Source organism: Leuresthes tenuis, unplaced genomic scaffold (assembly GCF_036924035.1).
Source record: "Leuresthes tenuis unplaced genomic scaffold, fLeuTen1.0.hap1 SCAF_6, whole genome shotgun sequence".
NCBI classification, from domain to species: domain Eukaryota; kingdom Metazoa; phylum Chordata; class Actinopteri; order Atheriniformes; family Atherinopsidae; genus Leuresthes; species Leuresthes tenuis.
Genome location: NW_027325360.1, coordinates 1,159,063 through 1,177,701, shown reverse-complemented (window position 1 = coordinate 1,177,701; position 18,639 = coordinate 1,159,063). Strand labels below are relative to the sequence as shown.

General features: G+C 42.5%; 1 protein-coding gene and 1 long non-coding RNA gene across 6 annotated transcripts in view; one reads left to right on the top strand and one right to left on the bottom strand.

The window, feature by feature from the left end:
• LOC140309313 (chromaffin granule amine transporter) overlaps positions 1 to 18,639 on the top strand; it is a 34,831-nt gene that overhangs the window by 5,018 nt on the left and 11,174 nt on the right. The window contains 11 exon segments of the mRNA XM_072387144.1: positions 7,396 to 7,494; positions 8,796 to 8,919; positions 8,921 to 9,218; positions 9,903 to 10,030; positions 10,161 to 10,219; positions 10,294 to 10,377; positions 12,727 to 12,819; positions 14,329 to 14,418; positions 14,503 to 14,546; positions 16,210 to 16,270; positions 16,367 to 16,462. Coding sequence (XP_072243245.1) covers positions 7,398 to 7,494; positions 8,796 to 8,919; positions 8,921 to 9,218; positions 9,903 to 10,030; positions 10,161 to 10,219; positions 10,294 to 10,377; positions 12,727 to 12,819; positions 14,329 to 14,418; positions 14,503 to 14,546; positions 16,210 to 16,270; positions 16,367 to 16,462 — 1,174 coding nt within the window. The 5' untranslated portion in view covers positions 7,396 to 7,397.
• On the bottom strand, positions 9,417 to 9,881 carry LOC140309325 (uncharacterized). Of its 5 annotated transcripts, none has more exons than XR_011916369.1 (3): positions 9,853 to 9,881; positions 9,552 to 9,641; positions 9,417 to 9,460 (listed from the first exon to the last, which is right to left on the bottom strand). It is a non-coding gene; the product is annotated as an uncharacterized lncRNA (long non-coding RNA). The 5 variants fall into 5 exon arrangements; XR_011916372.1 differs by having other exon boundaries at positions 9,429 to 9,455; XR_011916370.1 differs by having other exon boundaries at positions 9,431 to 9,470.

Genomic DNA, 18,639 nt, shown 5'->3' with positions numbered 1-18,639 from the left:
TATACCGTCAATCCATCGTTTTTTGGGTAACGGGTGGAGCGTATCCCAGCAGTTACCTGTAAGTCCGGTGGACATGTTGATCTTTACTTGGTTACTTGACTTTACAAGCATCAAACATTCAAAACTCCCATTTCTTGGCAATTGGGAGGTTTAACTAAGTAGAAAAAGAGGATGTTTGTTACATTTGCCTTTAATTGATTGGTTTTGGCTTTGTTTGTTGTTTTTGTTGTGCACAGTAGCTCAATCTAACCCTCAAATTTTGTTGTACCCCCGTACAATGACAATAAAGTCTATTCTACTCTACTCTATTCTATTCTATTCTATTCTATTCTATTCTATTCTATTCTATTCTTTTCTATTCTATTCGACTCAACTCGAAATATGAAATTGAGGAGTTTTGTTGCAATACCACAAGTGACCTCTGGGAAAAATAAAAAAGGCTGAAAGTGGTGGTAGTGGTATGATTATAAGGTATTACCTCCAGTCCTTAGGCCAGACCCCCCCACCCTACCTGTAAATCCATCCATCCATTTTCTATACCGTCAATCCATCGTTTTTTGGGTAACGGGTGGAGCGTATCCCAGCAGTTACCTGTAAGTCCGGTGGACATGTTGATCTTTACTTGGTTACTTGACTTTACAAGCATTCAAAACTCCCATTTCTTGGCAATTGGGAGGTTTAACTAAGTAGAAAAAGAGGATGTTTGTTACATTTTCCTCTTAATTGATTGGTTTTGGCTTTGTTTGTTGTTTTTGTTGTGCACAGTAGCTCAATCTAACCCTCAAATTTTGTTGTACCCCCATACAATGACAATAAAAACTATTCTATTCTATTCTATTCTATTCTATTCTATTCTATTCTATTCTATTCTATTCTACTCTACTCTACTCTACTCTATTCTATTCTATTCTATTCTACTCTACTCTACGCTACGCTACGCTACGCTACGCTACTTTACTCGATTCGATTCGATTCGATTCGATTCGATTCGACTCGACTCGACTCGACTCGACTCGACTCGAAATATGAAATTGAGGAGTTTTGTTGCAATACCACAAGTGACCTCTGGGAAAAATAAAAAAGGCTGAAAGTGGTGGTAGTGGTATGATTATAAGGTATTACCTCCAGTCCTTAGGCCAGACCCCCCCACCCTACCTGTAAATCCATCCATCCATTTTCTATACCGTCAATCCATCGTTTTTTGGGTAACGGGTGGAGCGTATCCCAGCAGTTACCTGTAAGTCCGGTGGACATGTTGATCTTTACTTGGTTACTTGACTTTACAAGCATTCAAAACTCCCATTTCTTGGCAATTGGGAGGTTTAACTAAGTAGAAAAAGAGGATGTTTGTTACATTTTCCTCTTAATTGATTGGTTTTGGCTTTGTTTGTTGTTTTTGTTGTGCACAGTAGCTCAATCTAACCCTCAAATTTTGTTGTACCCCCATACAATGACAATAAAAACTATTCTATTCTATTCTATTCTATTCTATTCTATTCTATTCTACTCTACTCTACTCTACTCTACTCTACTCTACTCTATTCTATTCTACTCTACTCTACTCTACGCTACGCTACGCTACGCTACGCTACTTTACTCGATTCGATTCGATTCGATTCGATTCGATTCGATTCGACTCGACTCGACTCGACTCGACTCGACTCGACTCGAAATATGAAATTGAGGAGTTTTGTTGCAATACCACAAGTGACCTCTGGGAAAAATAAAAAAGGCTGAAAGTGGTGGTAGTGGTATGATTATAAGGTATTACCTCCAGTCCTTAGGCCAGACCCCCCCACCCTACCTGTAAATCCATCCATCCATTTTCTATACCGTCAATCCATCGTTTTTTGGGTAACGGGTGGAGCGTATCCCAGCAGTTACCTGTAAGTCCGGTGGACATGTTGATCTTTACTTGGTTACTTGACTTTACAAGCATTCAAAACTCCCATTTCTTGGCAATTGGGAGGTTTAACTAAGTAGAAAAAGAGGATGTTTGTTACATTTTCCTCTTAATTGATTGGTTTTGGCTTTGTTTGTTGTTTTTGTTGTGCACAGTAGCTCAATCTAACCCTCAAATTTTGTTGTACCCCCATACAATGACAATAAAAACTATTCTATTCTATTCTATTCTATTCTATTCTATTCTATTCTACTCTACTCTACTCTACTCTACTCTACTCTACTCTACTCTATTCTATTCTACTCTACTCTACGCTACGCTACGCTACGCTACGCTACTTTACTCGATTCGATTCGATTCGATTCGATTCGATTCGACTCGACTCGACTCGACTCGACTCGACTCGAAATATGAAATTGAGGAGTTTTGTTGCAATACCACAAGTGACCTCTGGGAAAAATAAAAAAGGCTGAAAGTGGTGGTAGTGGTATGATTATAAGGTATTACCTCCAGTCCTTAGGCCAGACCCCCCCACCCTACCTGTAAATCCATCCATCCATTTTCTATACCGTCAATCCATCGTTTTTTGGGTAACGGGTGGAGCGTATCCCAGCAGTTACCTGTAAGTCCGGTGGACATGTTGATCTTTACTTGGTTACTTGACTTTACAAGCATTCAAAACTCCCATTTCTTGGCAATTGGGAGGTTTAACTAAGTAGAAAAAGAGGATGTTTGTTACATTTTCCTCTTAATTGATTGGTTTTGGCTTTGTTTGTTGTTTTTGTTGTGCACAGTAGCTCAATCTAACCCTCAAATTTTGTTGTACCCCCGTACAATGACAATAAAGACTATTCTATTCTACTCTACTCTACGCTACTCTACTTTACTCTACTCTACTCTATTCTATTCTATTCTATTCTACTCTACGCTACGCTACGCTACTCTACTTTACTCTATTCTATTCTATTCGATTCGATTCGACTCGACTCGACTCGAAATATGAAATTGAGGAGTTTTGTTGCAATACCACAAGTGACCTCTGGGAAAAATAAAAAAGGCTGAAAGTGGTGGTAGTGGTATGATTATAAGGTATTACCTCCAGTCCTTAGGCCAGACCCCCCCACCCTACCTGTAAATCCATCCATCCATTTTCTATACCGTCAATCCATCGTTTTTTGGGTAACGGGTGGAGCGTATCCCAGCAGTTACCTGTAAGTCCGGTGGACATGTTGATCTTTACTTGGTTACTTGACTTTACAAGCATTCAAAACTCCCATTTCTTGGCAATTGGGAGGTTTAACTAAGTAGAAAAAGAGGATGTTTGTTACATTTTCCTCTTAATTGATTGGTTTTGGCTTTGTTTGTTGTTTTTGTTGTGCACAGTAGCTCAATCTAACCCTCAAATTTTGTTGTACCCCCGTACAATGACAATAAAGTCTATTCTACTCTACTCTACTCTATTCTATTCTATTCTATTCTATTCTATTCTATTCGACTCAACTCGAAATATGAAATTGAGGAGTTTTGTTGCAATACCACAAGTGACCTCTGGGAAAAATAAAAAAAGGCTGAAAGTGGTGGTAGTAGTATGATTATAAGGTATTACCTCCAGTCCTTAGGTCAGACCCCCCCACCCTACCTGTAAATCCATCCATCCATTTTCTATACCGTCAATCCATCGTTTTTTGGGTAACGGGTGGAGCGTATCCCAGCAGTTACCTGTAAGTCCGGTGGACATGTTGATCTTTACTTGGTTACTTGACTTTACAAGCATCAAGCATTCAAAACTCCCATTTCATGGCAATTGGGAGGTTTAACTAAGTAGAAAAAGAGGATGTTTGTTACATTTGCCTTTAATTGATTGGTTCTGGCTTTGTTTGTTGTTTTGTGTTTGTTGTGTTTGTTGTGCACAGTAGCTCTGCGGGAGCACCCTCAAATTTCATTGTACCAGCCCGTACAATGACAATAAAGACTATTCTATTCTATTCTATTCTATTCGACTCTATTCGATTCGATTCGATTCGACTCGACTCGAAATATGAAATTGAGGAGTTTTGTTGCAATACCACAAGTGACCTCTGGGAAAAATAAAAAAGGCTGAAAGTGGTGGTAGTGGTATGATTATAAGGTATTACCTCCAGTCCTTAGGCCAGACCCCCCCACCCTACCTGTAAATCCATCCATCCATTTTCTATACCGTCAATCCATCGTTTTTTGGGTAACGGGTGGAGCGTATCCCAGCAGTTACCTGTAAGTCCGGTGGACATGTTGATCTTTACTTGGTTACTTGACTTTACAAGCATTCAAAACTCCCATTTCTTGGCAATTGGGAGGTTTAACTAAGTAGAAAAAGAGGATGTTTGTTACATTTTCCTCTTAATTGATTGGTTTTGGCTTTGTTTGTTGTTTTTGTTGTGCACAGTAGCTCAATCTAACCCTCAAATTTTGTTGTACCCCCATACAATGACAATAAAAACTATTCTATTCTATTCTATTCTATTCTATTCTATTCTATTCTATTCTACTCTACTCTACTCTACTCTACTCTACTCTACTCTATTCTATTCTACTCTACTCTACGCTACGCTACGCTACGCTACTTTACTCGATTCGATTCGATTCGATTCGATTCGACTCGACTCGACTCGACTCGAAATATGAAATTGAGGAGTTTTGTTGCAATACCACAAGTGACCTCTGGGAAAAATAAAAAAGGCTGAAAGTGGTGGTAGTGGTATGATTATAAGGTATTACCTCCAGTCCTTAGGCCAGACCCCCCCACCCTACCTGTAAATCCATCCATCCATTTTCTATACCGTCAATCCATCGTTTTTTGGGTAACGGGTGGAGCGTATCCCAGCAGTTACCTGTAAGTCCGGTGGACATGTTGATCTTTACTTGGTTACTTGACTTTACAAGCATTCAAAACTCCCATTTCTTGGCAATTGGGAGGTTTAACTAAGTAGAAAAAGAGGATGTTTGTTACATTTTCCTCTTAATTGATTGGTTTTGGCTTTGTTTGTTGTTTTTGTTGTGCACAGTAGCTCAATCTAACCCTCAAATTTTGTTGTACCCCCGTACAATGACAATAAAGACTATTCTATTCTACTCTACTCTACGCTACTCTACTTTACTCTACTTTACTCTATTCTATTCTATTCGATTCGATTCGACTCGACTCGACTCGAAATATGAAATTGAGGAGTTTTGTTGCAATACCACAAGTGACCTCTGGGAAAAATAAAAAAGGCTGAAAGTGGTGGTAGTAGTATGATTATAAGGTATTACCTCCAGTCCTTAGGCCAGACCCCCCCACCCTACCTGTAAATCCATCCATCCATTTTCTATACCGTCAATCCATCGTTTTTTGGGTAACGGGTGGAGCGTATCCCAGCAGTTACCTGTAAGTCCGGTGGACATGTTGATCTTTACTTGGTTACTTGACTTTACAAGCATCAAGCATTCAAAACTCCCATTTCTTGGCAATTGGGAGGTTTAACTAAGTAGAAAAAGAGGATGTTTGTTACATTTTCCTCTTAATTGATTGGTTTTGGCTTTGTTTGTTGTTTTTGTTGTGCACAGTAGCTCAATCTAACCCTCAAATTTTGTTGTACCCCCGTACAATGACAATAAAGACTATTCTATTCTATTCTACTCTACTCTACGCTACTCTACTCTACTCTACTCTACGCTACTCTACTCTATTCTATTCTATTCTATTCTATTCTATTCTATTCTATTCTATTCTATTCTATTCTACTTTACTCTATTTTATTCTATTCTATTAGCTTAAAATGGAAAATATATGAAATTGAGGAGTTTTGTTGCAATACCACAAGTGACCTCTGGGAAAAATAAAAAAAGGCTGAAAGTGGTGGTAGTGGTATGATTATAAGGTATTACCTCCAGTCCTTAGGCCAGACCCCCCCACCCTACCTGTAAATCCATACATCCATTTTCTATACCGTCAATCCATCGTTTTTTGGGTAACGGGTGGAGCGTATCCCAGCAGTTACCTGTAAGTCCGGTGGACATGTTGATCTTTACTTGGTTACTTGACTTTACAAGCATTCAAAACTCCCATTTCTTGGCAATTGGGAGGTTTAACTAAGTAGAAAAAGAGGATGTTTGTTACATTTGCCTTTAATTGATTGGTTCTGGCTTTGTTTGTTGTTTTGTGTTTGTTGTGTTTGTTGTGCACAGTAGCTCTGCGGGAGCACCCTCAAATTTCATTGTACCAGCCCGTACAATGACAATAAAGACTATTCTATTCTATTCGACTCGACTCGACTCGACTCGACTCGATTCTATTCTATTCTATTCTATTCTATTCTATTCTATTCTATTCTATTCTATTCTATTCTATTCTATTCGACTCGACTCGACTCGACTCGACTCGACTCGACTCGAAATATGAAATTGAGGAGTTTTGTTGCAATACCACAAGTGACCTCTGGGAAAAATAAAAAAAGGCTGAAAGTGGTGGTAGTAGTATGATTATAAGGTATTACCTCCAGTTCTTAGGCCAGACCCCCCCACCCTACCTGTAAATCCATCCATTCATTTTCTATACCGTCAATCCATCGTTTTTTGGGTAACGGGTGGAGCGTATCCCAGCAGTTACCTGTAAGTCCGGTGGACATGTTGATCTTTACTTGGTTACTTGACTTTACAAGCATCAAGCATTCAAAACTCCCATTTCTTGGCAATTGTGAGGTTTAACTAAGTAGAAAAAGAGGATGTTTGTTACATTTTCCTCTTAATTGATTGGTTTTGGCTTTGTTTGATGTTTTTGTTGTGCACAGTAGCTCAATCTAACCCTCAAATTTTGTTGTACCCCCGTACAATGACAATAAAGTCTATTCTATTCTATTCTATTCTATTCTATTCTATTCTATTCTACTCTACTCTACTCTACTCTACTCTATTCTAATAGCTTAAAATGGAAATGGAAATGGAAAACTCCCATTTCTTGGCAATTGGGAGGTTTAACTAAGTAGAAAAAGAGGATGTTTGTTACATTTGCCTTTAATTTATTGGTTCTGGCTTTGTTTGTTGTTTTGTGTTTGTTGTGTTTGTTGTGCACAGTAGCTCTGCTTCGATTCGATTCGATTCGATTTGATTCGATTCGACTCGACTCGACTCGAAATATGAAATTGAGGAGTTTTGTTGCAATACCACAAGTGACCTCTGGGAAAAATAAAAAAGGCTGAAAGTGGCGATAGAGGTAAGATGGCCACCTTTCATGTGGGAGACCTGGGTTCAGGACCCCTGCATGAAAGGTATTACTTCCAGTAGGGGTCCTTAGGCCAGACCCCCCCACCCTGCCTGTAAGTGGCTTTGGATAAAAGCGTCGGCTAAATGCATAAACAAAAGGAAAAACTAACAGACAAAGACCATAAGCCAGACGTAAGGCGGCGGTTTTGGTCAAACTGTCACACAAACGGATGTATTTCTGCTCTTCGAGGTGACGGCTGCCTGTGTTTCCGCAGGCATGGCGTGGCTCCATCAGAGCCGAGGTTCTCCCAGACTGGTCCTGGTGGTGGTTTGTGTCGCTCTGCTGCTCGACAACATGTTGCTCACTGTGGTTGGTGAGTAAACTCTATGCTAACTGCTATCTTACAGCCCCGGACCACCACCAAGTGGAAGCCTTTTCACTTTACTCACCTTTATTTCCAAGCAGCTTAGGGATGAACACGGAGTCATAACAGCTTCTTCTTCAGGAGGCTCAGCTGCTGCCGACAGATCTGTGACGCAGCTAAAAGTCTCGAGGTCGGTCCTGTCCTCCATTGTTAGGCTCAGCTGCCTGCAGATGCTGCAGAGGTCAACTCGACCTCCACTGACCCCATGCCCTCCCTGCCCCCCCGATCGATCCCTGCCCCCCCACCTGAACCATAACCTCAGTCTAACCCTGATCCTGAAGCCAGGTCTTGACCCTAAAACTCAATCTGTACCCGTGGGGACAACATTCCTGTCCACACCTGCACAGGAAGTCCCTTTAAACTGGTGTGCAGTCAGATTTTAGCGCCCATCGTGCACAAAAACGTGCACGAACACACGTTCCACCTCCTGAACTTGAACTTTAAAGCTGCCTCTCTGGGTTCAGAGTTGTCTCTTTCTGTCTTTCTCTTCTTCTCTGCTCTTTTATCCCGTTTATGCTGTTGCACCATTTTTGGAACAGCAAGGTTTTTGAACCTTTACTGACTTTATTTTCTGGATTTGTTGTTGCCTTTCAGCCTTAAACCCGAGGATCGCATGTTTTTTCTTGTCATTCATCATCAAACTAAGTTTTAAACAGAAATAATTAAAGGTTACACCGATAACTCGTGAGATTCTGTGATTTTAGCTGTTGAGACTCCATAAAATGTTCCTTTTGGCAGATCTTACCGGGGGGTCACACCAAAAGCGTTGTGAGCGGCTGTGGTCGCTCACAACCCGCCGCTTGTACTTCTTCTGCCGCCGGAAGCGGCCAAAGGGGTGGGGCTTATATGTATAGCAACTAGCAGATATATATAATAATCCATCCATACATCGGTTCCCTCTGGGCAGCCTTCGTTGTTTCTTTGTGTTTCTTTATGTTTGCGCTCTGCCGTTTTCTGCCGTTTTCCGCTTTTTTCTGCCTTTTTTTCGCCTTTTTTTCATCTTTTTTTTGCCTTTTGAATCCAGATCGGCCCTAATTGGCTGTCGTCGCGTCACATCACTGCTCATTTGCATAAAGTTGAGCCTTTCTCAACTCTTGAAGCTCATGAAGCTCACAACGCGCCGCTCTTCGACGCCAGCTTACATTGAAAATGAACGGCCGCTCACGGTGTGACCCCCGGTTAGATCAGACTTCAGGCCTAAACAACAGAAAACAGAGATCTAAATCTATCAGTCGGTCTTCTTCCCTCAGTTCCAATCATCCCAACGTTCCTCTACGCCATCGAGCATCCCAGTTCAGAGCCACAGACGGCCCAGCCCTCGCTGCCCAGCCTCAGCGCATCACAGCCGGACTCTGTGCCGTCCCAGCCCCCCCCCCTCCAACCTCCAGACCTCCAGCTGGTCCCGGCTGCCTCGACCCAGGCACCGTGCAGCGGTCCTGGGTTCAGCCTTCCAGCGGCTCCCCCGGCCGCCTCCACCCTCCCTCCCTTCTCTGCTGTCGCTGTTTGACAACACCACCTTCAGACTGCAGGAGACCCAGGCTGGAGAGCCCACCAGCACCGGCCCCACCAGCACCGGCCCGACCGGCACCGGTCCCACCAGCACCGGCCCGACCAGCACCGGCCCGACCGGCCCGACCACAGACCTGCAGGCCAACGGGACCGCCAACGCCACGGTAGGTGGAGCACGACCTCATAACCAAGAGTCATCATCAGTCTTCATCACTGTTTCATAGTTTATCCTCTGTCCTTCTTTCCTACACTTGTATCCTTTCCTTCTCTCCTTCTTTCCTACACTTGTATCCTTTCCTTCTCTCCTCCTTTCATCTAATTGCATTAATTTTCTCTCCACTTCATATGTACTTTTCTTGTTTTTTTCTTGTTTCTTCTTTCCTTTCCTTCTCTTTCCTTTCCTTCTCTTTCCTTTACTTTTCCTCTAACCTTTCCTTTCCTTCTCTTCTCTTCTCTTCTCTTCTCTTCTCTTCTCTTCTCTTTCCTTTCCTTGTTACCTTTCCTTTCCTTTCCTTCTCTTTCCTTTCCTTTCCTTTCCTTTCCTTTCCTTTCCTTTCCTTTCCTTTCCTTTCCTTCTCTTTCCTTTCCTTGTTACCTTTCCTTTCCTTCTTTCCTTTCCTTTCCTTCTCTTCTCTTCTCTTCTCTTCTCTTCTCTTTCCTTTCCTTGTTACCTTTCCTTTCCTTCTTTCCTTTCCTTTCCTTCTCTTCTCTTCTCTTCTCTTCTCTTTCCTTTCCTTGTTACCTTTCCTTCTTTCCTTTCCTTTCCTTTCCTTTCCTTCTCTTTCCTTTTCCTCTAACCTTTCCTTTCCTTTCCTTCTCTTTCCTTTCCTTCTTTCCTTTCCTTTCAGCAGGAGTCCTCCTGCCTTCAGGACAGTCTGTTTCTCGAGGAGGAAAATGTTCGAGTTGGTTTGCTTTTTGCCTCTAAAGCTCTCATCCAGCTGCTTGTGAACCCGTTTGTCGGCCCGCTCACTAACAGGTTTCATCTTCAATCATTTCTCCTGAGATGCAGCTAAAGTCCTGCACAGATATGAGTTTTACTGGTTATAAAGTCATTAACTGATGTCTCCATCCTGATTTAACTCTAATAAAAGTGTGTGTTTCTGTAGGATCGGATATCACATCCCCATGTTTACCGGCTTCATCATCATGTTCGTGTCCACCATCAGTGAGTAGTTTCACACCCGGCTGCTGGCAGCAGGATGTTTCCTCTGAGTTTAGCTGACTTTGCTTTCCTGTCAGTGTTTGCCTTCTCAGGGACCTACGCTCTGCTGTTCTTTGCTCGGTCGCTGCAGGGAATCGGCTCGTCCTTCTCTTCTGTGGCAGGTGGGAACAACAAACACTGTTTAAACCTTTAATCATCAGGGCAGCGACTTCTCCCACGGGAATGGGAAAAGATTTCAGAACTGAAAAAATAAACAAAAACAGGACTTTTTTTGTTCTAAATCTAAGGTCAGAAAAGAATATTTCAACTCTTTGAAGTGTGCAGATAAATCAATTCATCTTTTATGTTTGAATTCTTTCTTATCGAACCAAAAGTCTTTGCATTCCTCTGATGATGATGATATTTCCTCAGAGCCTCTGACCCGAGGGATTCCTCAGGGATCTATACTTGGACCATTTTAATTAATTTTTTATGCTACTTTCTGTTTTACCTCTGATATTTAATTCTGTCAAGTTTTTAAAATATTTATTACCAAATCACAACAGTATCATCTCAAGTCAGTTCAAAGATGTAACTTCTTACATTAAACCGTTTTCATACCGATGTCACAGTAAAAAAGGTTCTGGCTTATTAGCCGATGATAAAAAATAATTAGCTAAAATCTTAGCTTGCTAATTGAAATTTAATAAAAACATGTTAAGTCTGTTATTCAGTCCAGTTCATTTCCGCTGCAGATACATATAATAATATATTTCCAGCAGTTAGAAAGCGTCATTCGTTTATTTGGCAAATCGAATCAAGTCAAACCAAACCGATCCGAAATTAACTGAATTTAACCAAATCAAATCAAATGTATGGAAATCATTTCATGGTTCCCACAGGGACCTTTTTACTGGTCCAAAACGTGATGTGAGACAGTAAATGTGTGTAAAAACCTGGGTTTAACCGGTTTATATTTATTTATTTATTTATTTATTTATTTATTTATTTATTTATTTATTTATTTATTTATTTATTTATTTATTTATTTATTTATTTATTTATTTATTTATTTATAATAATGGAACAATGATTCTATCTGTCCTTAAAACATTTAACGATAACAGAATAAGAAGAAAACTATTTTAAAAAGCAATATTTAATATAAAACATACAATCTAAAGGGCCAACTTGTGTTCTTATTTCGTAGCGTGGGAATAAATGAAAGCTTGAGGCTGTTGGTTTTACGCTTACAGGCTTCCTGAAAGTAACCAGTCAAAGTCAGAGAACAGGATGTTCTCTTGATTAAACTTCTTTAACTCTCTTTATCCCTGTCTGAGCCAACACTCTGTTATCCATTTAGAGTTAAAAGATCTTGTGTTGATTCACTGGCTTCTAGTCAGATTTAGGATTCAGTTCAAAATCCTTCCTCTCATTCATAAAGCCCCGAACAATCAGGCTCCCGAATACATCCGTGAACCTTTAAATCCTCAGAGTCCCAACAGACTCCTCAAGTCTTCTGATGGAGGCCTGCTGGTTGTTCTTCATGATCAACTCAGAACCGAGCCGGAGATGTGCACAGTGTAACTCGTAGTAATGCATGTGAACCGTTTAAACATTTTGGATATATTAACCTGATTAAACAGTTGTACCTGGAGACCTCCATCTTTATCAGAAACATGCTGATAATGTAACGCTAACACACGGCGTTCAGTGTAGTGACTCCAGACGCCCTGATATATGCTCCCAGGAGCAGGAAGAAGGAGTTTTACACAATATGTTACCTTAAAATGAGATGAAAGACCCATCATCTCTTTTCAAACTGTGTTTGTGTCCAATTTGCAGAATTTTGATTCACTTTGTTTGTTACTTTAAAAGGAGCATTTACATTTTGTATTCTTTTTTACCCTTTTTTATGAAAACCGCTGTGTATTCCAGGTTATTACTGCTTAATTACTTAAAACAAGCATTTATTGTCACGTCATATACTTACGTGTGTGTGTGTGTCTCTGTGTGTGTGTGTGTGTGTGTGTGTGTGTGTGTGTCTGTCTGTGTGTGTGTGTCTGTGTGTGTGTGTGTGTGTGTGTGTGTGTCTGTCTGTGTGTGTGTGTCTGTGTGTGTGTGTGTGTGTGTGTGTGTGTGTGTGTGTGTGTCTCTCTGTGTGTGTCTGTGTGTGTGTGTGTGTGTGTGTGTGTCTGTCTGTGTGTGTGTGTCTGTGTGTGTGTGTGTGTCTGTGTGTGTGTCTGTCTGTGTGTGTGTGTCTGTGTGTGTGTGTGTGTGTGTGTGTGTCTCTCTGTGTGTGTCTGTGTGTGTGTGTGTGTGTGTGTGTGTCTCTGTGTGTGTCTGTGTGTGTGTGTGTGTGTGTGTGTGTGTGTGTGTGTCTCTGTGTGTGTGTCTCTCTGTGTGTGTCTGTGTGTGTGTCTCTCTGTGTGTGTGTGTGTGTGTGTGTGTGTGTGTGTGTGTGTGTGTGTGTCTCTCTGTGTGTGTCTGTGTGTGTGTCTCTCTGTGTGTGTGTGTGTGTGTGTGTCTAGGTCTGGGTATGTTGGCCAGTGTGTACACTGATGACGAGGAGAGAGGCATCGCGATGGGGGCCGCACTTGGTGGACTGGCAATGGGGGTCCTGAGTGAGACATAAACACTTCTGTTTGTACCTGTATCTGTGAGATATAGATAGATATATCCCTCATTCAGCTCCCCATTCTACACCTCTGAACATAAATGATCGAACAGCTCTTCAAAGGCCTTTGAACGACAAAATGTCCCCACAAGGTTCAAAACAGGCCCTCGCTAACATAGAAGTAAATGCGCACAAACACACACTTGCAACTGGAAATTATATTTAATAATATTTTTGTTGGTATTTCCTGGAAAATTAGAGTTTTTTTTTCTTTTTTCAATTTAAAACTTTGATAGAGCCTGATGGTGACACTTGATTTGACCAATCAGTAGAGAGGGTGGAGGGGAGGAGAGGTGCATCATGGGAGCTCCCCCAGCAGGCTGGGCCTATAGCAGCAGAACTATGGGATGTTTCAGGCTCACCTGAGCCATCCCTAACTATAAGCTTTATCAGAAAGGAAAGTTTCAGCCTGATCTTAAAGGTAGAGAGGGTGTCTGCTTCCTGAAGCCAAACTGGCAGCTGGTTCCACAGAGAGGGGCCTGATAACTGAAGGCTCTGCCTCCCATTCTGCTTTTAGGGGCCTGATAACTGAAGGCTCTGCCTCCCATTCTGCTTTTAGGGGCCTGATAACTGAAGGCTCTGCCTCCCATTCTGCTTTTAGGGGCCTGATAACTGAAGGCTCTGCCTCCCATTCTGCTTTTAGGGGCCTGATAACTGAAGGCTCTGCCTCCCATTCTGCTTTTAGGGGCCTGATAACTGAAGGCTCTGCCTCCCATTCTGCTTTTAGGGGCCTGATAACTGAAGGCTCTGCCTCCCATTCTGCTTTTAGGGGCCTGATAACTGAAGGCTCTGCCTCCCATTCTGCTTTTAGGGGCCTGATAACTGAAGGCTCTGCCTCCCATTCTGCTTTTAGGGGCCTGATAACTGAAGGCTCTGCCTCCCATTCTGCTTTTAGGGGCCTGATAACTGAAGGCTCTGCCTCCCGTTCTGCTTTTAGGGGCCTGATAACTGAAGGCTCTGCCTCCCGTTCTGCTTTTAGGGGCCTGATAACTGAAGGCTCTGCCTCCCATTCTGCTTTTAGGGGCCTGATAACTGAAGGCTCTGCCTCCCATTCTGCTTTTAGAAACTCTGGGAACCACAAGGAAACCTGCAGCCTGAGAGCAAAGTGCTCTGTTGGGGAAATATCCAACTGTGAGATCTTTAAGATGTGATGGAGCTCGGTCATTAAGAGCTTTATATGTGAGGAGAAGAATCTTAAATTCTATTCTGAATCTAACAGGGAGCCAATGAAGAGAAGCTAAAACTGGAGAAACATGATCTCTGCTGTTAGATCTCATCAGAACTCTGGCTGCAGGGTTTTGGATCAGCTGGAGGTTTTGGTTGTCTCAGTTTCTGTAACTCCGCCCACATCTCATTAGATTTATCGATACGTTTTCTTAGTGTTTCTCTTGTCAATTGATTAAACACATCCCTGTAATCTGTTCTCATGGTCTCCTATGATCTGTGCATGTTTCAGTTGGAGCTCCGTTCGGCAGCGTGATGTATGAGTTTGTTGGGAAGAGCGCCCCCTTCCTGATCCTGGCCTTTCTGGCGATGTTTGATGGAGGTAGGAAGTGTTGCTTCCCCCGGCAGCTGGAGCTACCTGTAATCTGAACTAACTCACAGAATTCACTCTGTTTATGTGTTGCAGCGTTGCAGCTCTGCATCCTGCAGCCCTCAAAGATTTCTCCAGGGGTGAGTCTGTTGACCACAGTCACGTCCCGACGTTTGTTTCAGGTTTTTGTGCATAAAAAAGTCTGTAAATGTTCGAAAAACTTCACACCAAGTGCAGTTTAGAAGCTCCTAAAACGCTTTTAATGCCGAGTTGTTTTATAAAGAAGACAGAGTGTGACCCAAAGTTTATGAAGGTAGTTAATTTAATCACCTGATTTACATGTGGTGACATCACTGTTGACATCACATTGGATTCTAAACACATTTTTATTTTATTATTTCCTTTTCTGAGTTCATGAACAAAGTTGCTCCCACTTCTGATCTTTTTCATGTTTTTCTGTCATTTTATCCACATAAAAACAACAGAAAATGTCTTTAATCAGATCCTGATTCTTCAGTGTTTGAATGTCAGAGAACTGGTGTTCATATCTGTTAGTTTCATCTGTTCTCAGAGTCCAGAAATCATCAGTTAGGAGGAGGGTCTCTAAATTTCCATATAAAAACTTCCTGTTAGCTGCATGAGCTAATGGCCAAACACTTCCTGTTAGCTGCGTGAGCTAACGGCCGAACACTTCCTGTTAGCTGCATGAGCTAACGGCCAAACACTTCCGGTTAGCTGCGTGAGCTAACGGCCGAACACTTCCTGTTAGCTGCGTGAGCTAACGGTCAAACACTTCCTGTTAGCTGTGAGCTAACGGCCAAACACTTCCTGTTAGCTGCATGAGCTAACGGCCAAACACTTCCTGTTAGCTGCGTGAGCTAACGGCCAAACACTTCCTGTTAGCTGTGAGCTAACAGCCAAACACTTCCTGTTAGCTGTGAGCTAACAGCTTCACTGATACGGCGTTTTATTTCATTCATCAGTTTACTGATATTTATGTCACCGTATTGTCATTTTTCTGTTAAAAGTAACCTTTTTATTTTCAACAGGTTGCCATATTACCATAATTATAATACACTATTAGCCAATATTTAAGCCTTGTTGTCATCTTTAAAGTTGTTTCTGCTCTTGATTTCAGGTCCTTTGTTAGCCTGTAACTTCAGTTCCAGTCTGTTCTTACCATGATGTTTTTACAGGGCTATTACCTAGTTATTCCTTCTTTATTACAGCATGTTACCATCTTATTTCCATTTTGTAATGTAACATGCTAACTTTTCACAACTATAGATACAATTTTGGGAAATTAGTTGATATTTTTTTCCTGTACACCTCTGACGTCCAGCTCGGTTTTATTCAGAGGATTAGTGATGGAGTGCAGCTGATGGCAGGGCAGAAGAAACTGAGGCAAAGAAAACACAGAACATGACACTAAATTAAATGCTAATTATCTGTCAGTCCAATCAGGACCGGACCAGATGACCCAGCTGGGTTTGAATCCTCCTGCATGGAAACACTCAGCTGCTCTGTTCAGGCTGCAAACTTCCATCTTTCAGTAAAAACAGCGTTTATTAATCCAGCTGAACTCCCCGTAAAGCTGCTCTCATTCACATGTTTTTCTGTTTCTTTTGTTAGAAACTGGGACTAAAATCAGCCCATTAAGACTTTGTGTTAAAGCGTTTCCAGCCTGTCGCTCTGCTCTGATAAAATCCTGATTCATAACCACACTTAAAATCAGCTTTCTGGGAACCTAAAGACAGATTTGTTGGAATGAAATGTCCAAGTTGAGCTCTGTCTGTGTTTCAGAGTGTTGAGGGGACGCCGTTACTGACTCTGCTGAAGGATCCATACATCCTCATCAGTGCAGGTAACAACCTTCCACTCACCTATTTGACTGTAAATATAACTTTTAGACACCTGTTTGAGTCCAGATCACATGTTGCTGCCTGCTGTCTGTCTGTAGGCTCTCTGTGCTTTGCTAACATGGGCGTAGCCATCCTGGAGCCGACTCTGCCCATCTGGATGATGCAGACTATGTGCTCTCCAAAATGGCAACTTGGTATGATTTTCTGTGTCACCCCCAGCCCACATCTCTGCTTTTTAGATGCCTGAGGGCTGCTTTCTGTCCTGATCAAAGGGATGTTACATGTTTACACCTCTGAAGCAACCAGACCTTACGAATAAAAACACAGAAAGAGAGAAAAAAGGTCATGAATCTGGTGAACAGCAACATTTCTGTTGATGGTACCGCTCAGCAGAACTTTACCTGCACACGTAACGCCTCGCTAACGCCACATATCGCCTCGCTAACGCCACGTAACGCCATGTAACGCCTCGCTAACGCCACGTAGCGCCACGTATCGCCACGTAACGCCTCGCTAACGCCACGTAACGCCATGTAACGCCTCGCTAACGCCACGTAGCGCCACGTATCGCCACGTATCGCCTCGCTAACGCCTCGCTAATGCCTCGCTAACGCCTCGCTAACGCCTCGCTAATGCCTCGCTAACGCCTCGCTAACGCCACGTATCGCCTCGCTAACACCACGTAACGCCACGTAACGCCTCGCTAACGCCACGTATCGCCTCGCTAACACCACGTAACGCCTCGCTAACGCCTCACTAACGCCACGTAACGCCTCGCTAACGCCACGTAACGCCTCGCTAACGCCACGTAACGCCTCACTAACTCCACGTAACGCCTCGCTAACGCCACGTAACACCTCGCTAACGCCACGTAACGCCTCGCTAACGCCTCGCTAACGCCACGTAACGCCTCGCTAACGCCACGTAACGCCTCGCTAACGCCACGTAACGCCTCGCTAACGCCACGTAACGCCTCTCTAACTCCACGTAACGCCTCGCTAACGCCTCGCTAACGCCTCGCTAACGCCTCGCTAACGCCTCGCTAACGCCTCGCTAACGCCACGTAACGCCTCGCTAACGCCACGTAACGCCTCGCTAACGCCACGTAACGCCTCGCTAACGCCACGTAACGCCTCGCTAACGCCTCACTAACGCCACGTAACGCCTCGCTAACGCCACGTAACGCCTCGCTAACGCCACGTAATGCCTCGCTAACGCCACGTAACGCCTCGCTAACGCCACGTAACGCCACGTAACGCCACGTAACGCCACGTAACGCCACGTAACGCCACGTAACGCCTCGTAACGCCACGCTAAGAAAACTTTAGGAAAAACGAGAAAAAGATGTTTAACAGACCAACTCCTCTGAGTCTAAAGTCTCAGACTCCAGATCTCACAGGGTCACCGTTTGTAAGAGCACAGCCGGATTATTTCCCATCATGCACCTGGTGTACATCCAGCGATGAGCAGCTTTTAGCCACAGCTGCTTTTTTAACTGCAGATGAAACATCGCAGAGATGCAGTGAGCTGCTCCTCCTTCCGTTCGGCCCAACAGAACCGTACGTTTTTCTGCCTCGTCGCCATGGTTACCGTCAGCCACACAGCTTCCTGTTTGGAAGTGACAACAGCGCACGTGTTGGTTGAAAACACAGAACGAATCACTGAACGACTTCATTTAGCATAAAACAAGACTAAAGACTTCTGATGATGTTAAACAGGTTCGATTTCGATGTGAGAAATACTGCCTTAAAACAGTTTTCTGACCACCTTAAACCAGAGATCACAGAAGATTCTTCCTGATTAACTCTGAAAACTGTCGAGACCTTTAAAGGAGTTCATATAGTGACTAATTAACTGTTAAAGTTGTTTATTTATATATTTTGTATTTGAATTTTAGAATAAAAGTTGCAGATATTTTCCTTTTAGTCATTTTAACTTAATTTATTCAACAGTTCCACAGTAATTAATTTCATGTGAATCACTTGAAGTGAGGATCTCAGATCAGGCTGTTTTAGTCTCTGAGGGAGACTCACTGATCTGATGCTCAGTTGATTTAAAAATCTGTTTCAGCTAATAAAATTGTCTTTTTATTAATTTGATTTATTCAATTATTATTCCCTGAAGGCCAAGTTAACATCTTGAGATGATTCAGTTAACTTTGAGGTCCCTGTCATGTACACTCTGACACAAACACTTAGATAAATAAAATGCTAAATAACTGACGGTGTTTTTTACCTTTAGCTACTGTTAGCTTAAAGTCTGATGACCCAAATGTTACCTTCATGCTCTGGTTCTGCTTCTAAACGATCCGATTCATAACCTTACTCTTTGTTGTCATCATACATGATGAAAGAATGCTGACGATGACACT